Source organism: Ochotona princeps, chromosome 11, assembly GCF_030435755.1.
Source record: "Ochotona princeps isolate mOchPri1 chromosome 11, mOchPri1.hap1, whole genome shotgun sequence".
Classification (NCBI taxonomy): Eukaryota; Metazoa; Chordata; class Mammalia; order Lagomorpha; family Ochotonidae; genus Ochotona; species Ochotona princeps.
Window position 1 is genome coordinate 4,594,521 of NC_080842.1, and position 6,000 is coordinate 4,600,520.

The following is a 6,000-nucleotide window of genomic DNA, read 5'->3' on the forward strand; positions in this document are numbered from 1 at the left end:
CTCCGTCTCTCCCTGTCCCAGCCCATCCATGTAGATCAGGCTGACTCAACCCCCAAAGTACCTCCTTCCCCCTCCTAGCCACTGCCCCTGGCCAGGCCTAGAGGACTACAAACCACTGCACAGACCATCTGATCCCAGCCTGGGCCAGGTTCAAATCCACTCCCCATCCCAACGGCCATGCTAATCTTTGGCAAAAAAATGAGCTCACATTTGTCCCATGCTTTCAGCACGCTCGGTGACTTCCTATTGCTGTGAAGTAAAAAATTGAGTTCCTCCTAGGCCTCACCTGACTCAGTCCTACTCCAGCCACCGAGGGCCACTGCCTGGGGGGCCTTTGCGCCGGCTACCCCTTCCCTTCACCTTTCCTCTTCGCTAGAAAAAAATCCTTCCATTCTCTGCCTCAGAGAGGCCATCTGTCAAGTCTCCCTTTAAATCATGCTTTCAAAAAAAAAAAAAATCATGCCTTCCCTATTCTTCACTTAAAAAAATAAAAAGAGGGCCCGGTGCAGAAGCCTAGCAGCTAAAGTCCTTGCCTTGCACACACCAGGATCCCATATGGGTGCCGGTTCTAATCCCGGCAGTCCCACTTCCCATCCAGCTTCCTTCCTGTGGCCTGGGAAAGCAGTTGAGGATGGCCCAAAGCTTTGGGATCCTGCACCCACGTGGGAGACCTGGAGGAAGCTCCTGGATCCTGGCTTCAGATTGGCGCAGCACCGACAGTTGTGGTCACTCAGGGATTGAATCATTGGACGGAAGATCTTCCTCTCTGTCTCTTCTCCTCTCTGTATATCTGACTTTCCAATAAAAATAAATAAATCTTTAAAATTTTCCATTTATTTCTTTGAAAGGCAGAGCTAGATCTTCCACCTGCTGGTTCTCCCTCCAAAGGGCCTCACCTGCTGGAGCTCATCCAGGCGCAGGTGCCTCACGTGGGTACAGGGGCCAAGCTCCCGCACCACCTTCCGTTGCTTTCCCAGGCACATTAGCAGGGAGCTGGACCAGAAGTGGAGCAGCCGGGACTCAAACCAGTGCCCATACAGAACACCGACCCTGCAGGCAGGGGCTTGACCTGCGACAGCACAGTGCTGGCCCCTGGGTTTTACTTCTGTGATCTCTTGCTCTCTGCTGCCACAGTACTTGTAGCACAGTAAGCGCTTACGGATTACTGTGCTCATTTAATGCCGGCTCCCCCACAAGACTGTGAGCTCCCTCTTGCTCACACCGCTGTGTGCACTCAACAGCCAGCCAGCCACACGGTAGGCATTAGTAAGAAATATTTACTGAAAGGGTGGACAAACTCAAGAGGCCAGAAGTGGAAAAGCAGCTAGAACTTTCTTCATGCTAACCATCAAATGAAATTAATAATAATGTCACCTGGAAAACGCACGGGGCATCTTCCCTGTCACCCACATGACTGCCCCTTTTCTCTCCCTGTTTTGGTTTTTTCCATCTTGTTACTATAAGTGGTCAGGACTACTGAAGCCAGAAACTACACAGAATCCAGTCTCAAGGCCTGAGCCACATGTGGGAGGCAGAGGAGGGGACAGGGAGGGCGGGGAGGGAGGGGAAGGGACTTCTGTGTCTCCATGAGACGTGGGTGAGTTTCCAGTAAGGGCATGATTATCATCTTCAAGGGAAACTCCCAGGAAGAAAAAAAAAAGAAAAAAAAAACTAACCAGTCGTCACAACATTGCTCAATTTTTCCAGCTGGCTACAAAAACACTTCAATGTGCTTAGGCAATGTGGAGGTAAAAAAAAAAAAAAAAAAAAGTCCATTGCTGATCCTTTGTGAAGCACAGTCATTTCTCGCATGTAACTCGGCCCGTCTATTTGCATAATTTCCATCAACAGCTTTATTTCGGCACCTTACTACACTTCTGGTTCTTCAAAATGTCTATCCGTGATGGTGTAAAATCCTTTCAGATGCAACTGAAGGTCCTAAACACAAGGAACTGACCCTTCCTCCCACCCAGCCTCCCGCGGCACGGAGTATCACCGTATTAACTTACATGATACTCAGTTACGCACCGGCCTTGCCCTCACCCGCTGAAAGCACACTTCGTACCAGTCCTTCACAGACCATCTCCCCCACACTCCATCAAAGGCTTTTTAAACAACCTGGGATTCCCCACACAGGTGAGACCAGAGAGCCCGGTGGAGCATCTCACAGGTTCACGTCTGTTTCACGGTGCCGACTCATTCCCCCCTAACCAAGGTCCCTCAACACCCCAGGATTGTAACAGGTGAGCAAGTCCAAAATCAATTCATTTCCTTTTTCCCTATAGAAAAGGCCACACCCACTTCCCTATTACACATCCCCTATTCAGTTTCTGCTTGGTGTCTAAAAGATTCCCTACACTCCAAGCGAATCTGAGTCATGATTAAAAAAAAAAAAAAAAAACAAAACAAAACAAAAAAAAACAAAAAAACAAAAAAACAAGGACATTCGCACAACTCCAAGTAAATACGGCAACTGGGAGCTCACCCAGAAAACAGGTGCAATCTTAGCACGGTAAGCCCTAACGCCCTGAGTTCCCGGCTGGGGTTCACAAGGGAATCACACTCCGTCACAGCGTCTCCTCTAAAGACAGGTACTGGGTTGGGATTGTGATGCACTGGGCTAGGCCACCCACTACAGCACCCGCATGCCATAGGGGCACCAGTTCGAATTTCCACTTCCAATCCAGCTGTTCTACTTCCAATCCAGCTCCCTGTTAATGCTCCTGGGAAGGACATCTTAAGATGGGCCCAGTCTCTGGACCCCTGCTATCCATATGGCCAACCTCGATGGAACTGCAGGCTCCTGGCTTTAGCCTGGCCCAACCTTGGCCACTGCTGCTGCCATCTGGGGGGAGTGAACCAAGCAGAAGAAGCAAGATTCTCAATCTGTTTTTCAAATAAATAAATACAGCTTTAAAGGTTTAAAAAAAAAAAAGTCAGACACACAATCTATATACCAAGATTTCAGTTTTAGTTGTTTCTTTTTGTTTGTTTAAGATCTAAGGTTGAGGAGCTAACCCATTAACAACAAATTTGAACAACTTTCCCAGCCCAGCCAGTGTTTTTCATGCTTCCTGAGTGGCTATCTTGCTCTCTCATCCTTGGCTGTCTCGGGGCACCTGGGTGATACGCCAGAGCATCAGACAAGCTGTGTATAACTGAATGGGCCGCCCCCACCTCAACCCCCAAAACTTGGAAAGTCCCAGGAGCAAATGATAGAAAACTTGCAAATGTCCACCAGTACAACCAGAAAGAAGCCTAGGATTGGGATTATATTGGAGAAAATTAAAAAAAGGAAGAGGCAGACCAAACCTGTTCCAGTGCAGAACTTAGGGGTCCAAGAGGGTCACCTCTCCCTAGGCAGCCCCATACGTTTGCCCCCATGACCCCAGCTCCCAGAAACAGTCCACAAACATCAATTACAGGTGGCCACCTGCTCCATTTATAGACAAGGAAACACAGATGCTCAGAAGTGGTGCAACCCATCCCTGAGTCAACCCCACAATGCACACCCAACCTGGGGTTGCGGAGGGCCCCTCGCCGGCACGCAGGTGTGAGACGGCGCGGGAGCGAACAGCCGTACACCTTGTGTTAGGTGGGACAAGGCCAGGGCTGGCCAACAGCCAACAACCCCCGCCATGCTCAGATGGAAACCTGGCCTGGCTCAGCCCCTCCTTAGCAAAGACACTGCCTGCCCGGTGGCTGGTAAGCTAATGCTGGAAGACACTACAGCCTCACCTAGAGTCTAGCTGTCTGATGTGAGCTCAGAAGCACCTGTTTGTCCCCTGCCAGATGAGCAGATCAGGGCAGGGGGAGGTGTGGAAAGGCACACACCCAGCCACCCAAGCCAGCACTCAGTAGCTAGCTACAACCCCTGGGGCTTTTCCCCAGCAAAGCACTAACTTCTGTGTAGCTCTCCTACACGCTAAGTGAATCAACGCGCTCCCTGACAGCTGGCTTGGCAGTTCTAAGTCCGGAGCCTTATCAAGCATAATCCATCAAAAGCACCCAGATAAATGGGTGACACCACGGGGACACTGGAGCTTTCTCCAGCCTTTCCCTAGAGCCACAGGTGCAGCAGCCACGACCAGCAGGACCATAAAGAGGAACCCAACAAACTCCAGAGAGGAACAGAACTGCCTCCGGGGGCCAGCCATCTCTTGGAAACCCCGGAGCTAACACCAAGGCAGTTTCTAGGCCTTCCCACACAGTCTCCACTCCCTAGGCAGGTATGAGGAGCCAAGGGGCTAAGCCACCCCACTGGGCCACATTCCCGCCCCACCCTGGGGCCAATGTGCCCCAGGTCCCCAGACACACACTGTCCACCCTGAGGGAGCGATTGACCTTTCCACAATATCAGAGTTTGCCAGCCCATCCAAAACTGCCTTAGGGCTCCTGGGGGGGTCACTCCCTCCCCCCACTTCTTCCAACCAAGTCCCCAGACCGGGAGAACTGGGACGGGAGGTGGAGGAGGTGAGAATATACAACTACAAGGCCAGGCTGGGGGAAGGGAAGGGTCGTGTGGAGAAGGGAAAGCCCTCTCCCACTGCGCTCGCGCGCGCGCACACACACACACACACACACACACACACACAGAGGCCCGCACTCACTGCGTCTTGCGGCGGCCCTGGTTCTGGTGCAGCTCCCGCAGGTCCACCTCGGCGCGGCCCAGGAACTTGTCGAGGCCGAGCAGCGCGCGGTGCAGTACGGTGAGCTGCAGGGTGGCGGCGGCCGGGGGCGCTGCGCCGGAGGCCAGGAGCGGCGGCAGCTCGAAGGTGGCCTCCTCCCGCCACACCGGCGCGCCCAGGCTGCGCTCCGACACCGACGTGGCGTACTTCTCCTTGCCCACCTGGATCACCGCGTACGCGTCGCTCGTGCCCCCGGGGCCCTTGGCCCGCAGGCCTCGCGCCTGCAGCACCGTCACCTGTACGTGAGTGGGGGACCACAAGGCCCCCGGGCCCCGGCCCGCCGAGGCCGCCAGGGACATGGTGACGACGCGGCACCGAGCTGGGGGTGGGGGTGGGGTAACTGGGGATGGTGGGGACACTCGACGCGGTCCGCCAGCAAAGCTGGCCGCTCGCAGACGCCTCTACCACCCGCCCCGCAACCTCGGCATTTTAAGGCTTCCGGCCACGCCCCCGCCAGGTCCCGCCTCCGCCGACCTTGCCCAGCCCGCCCTGTCCACGCCCCGCGCTGCACCTGCTGGCCGCCGCGGGCGGGGCTGGCGAGGAGAGCCGCGCGCCGACGGGGGCGGGGCCCATTGGATCCAGAAGGGAGAGGTGGTTAAGTGAGGGGGTGCCCAGTGCCCAGTGCCCAGCGTCTGAAGAGAGGGGGCCCCGGGGTGCCCAGTGCCCAGCGTCCCGTGACCCCCTCACCCCAGGAGGTGGCCAGGAACGTGGTGCGCTGGGAGGCCGACCTGGATTCCAAGCCCAGCTGTTGGAGCGGCGCGGGGACTGAACGTGCACGGGTTACATAACATCTTTCTGCCTCAGTCAGTCTCCCGCCTATAATTGCTGTTACTCACCCCTCTCCAAAAAAAAAAAAAATCTCACTGGTAGCGCGACACGCATCGGGTTCCCAGGACCATGTAGTTGAGGGTGTTCTGAAGGTGACCCCGCCCAGTTTGCTGCTCTTAGTGAGAGAGGGAGGCAGGGAGGCAAGGCAATTGGTAGGATACGGGAGTTGAAGGCCTGAAAAGAGGAAGGGACGGTGTAGGGGAGGGGCCTGGGGTTAATGGAGGTGCGCCCGGCTTTGCCCTGCCCTGCCCTCCCCCGATAAAATGAGGTTGGGTTAGAAAGAAGAGAAAAAAGGAGGAACTGAGTGTGGGATTGCTAAAGGAGACGTAACGGGGTGGGTGCTGGCCCTCGCCCCTACTTCCCCATTTTTCCTGGCCCTCCCCTACTTAAGCCTCCCACTGCCCTGCCTGTCTGCCTGGGCTCTGCTGGTCCTTGGCTGGTGCTCCCTTAGAGTCTGTTAGGTCCCTGGGAGCTCAGGCTGAGC

The 6,000-nt window shown here is 55.0% G+C and overlaps 1 protein-coding gene across 1 annotated transcript in view; it reads right to left on the minus strand.

Annotated features, from left to right (window-relative positions):
- Window positions 1-5,094, minus strand: part of RAB11FIP1 (RAB11 family interacting protein 1) — a 28,768-nt gene extending 23,674 nt beyond the window's left edge. The window contains exon 1 of the mRNA XM_004598504.2: window positions 4,611-5,094. Coding sequence (XP_004598561.2) covers window positions 4,611-4,987 — 377 coding nt within the window. The 5' untranslated portion in view covers window positions 4,988-5,094. The remainder of the gene's footprint in view (window positions 1-4,610) is intronic.
- Between the last annotated feature and the right edge of the window lie 906 nt (window positions 5,095-6,000).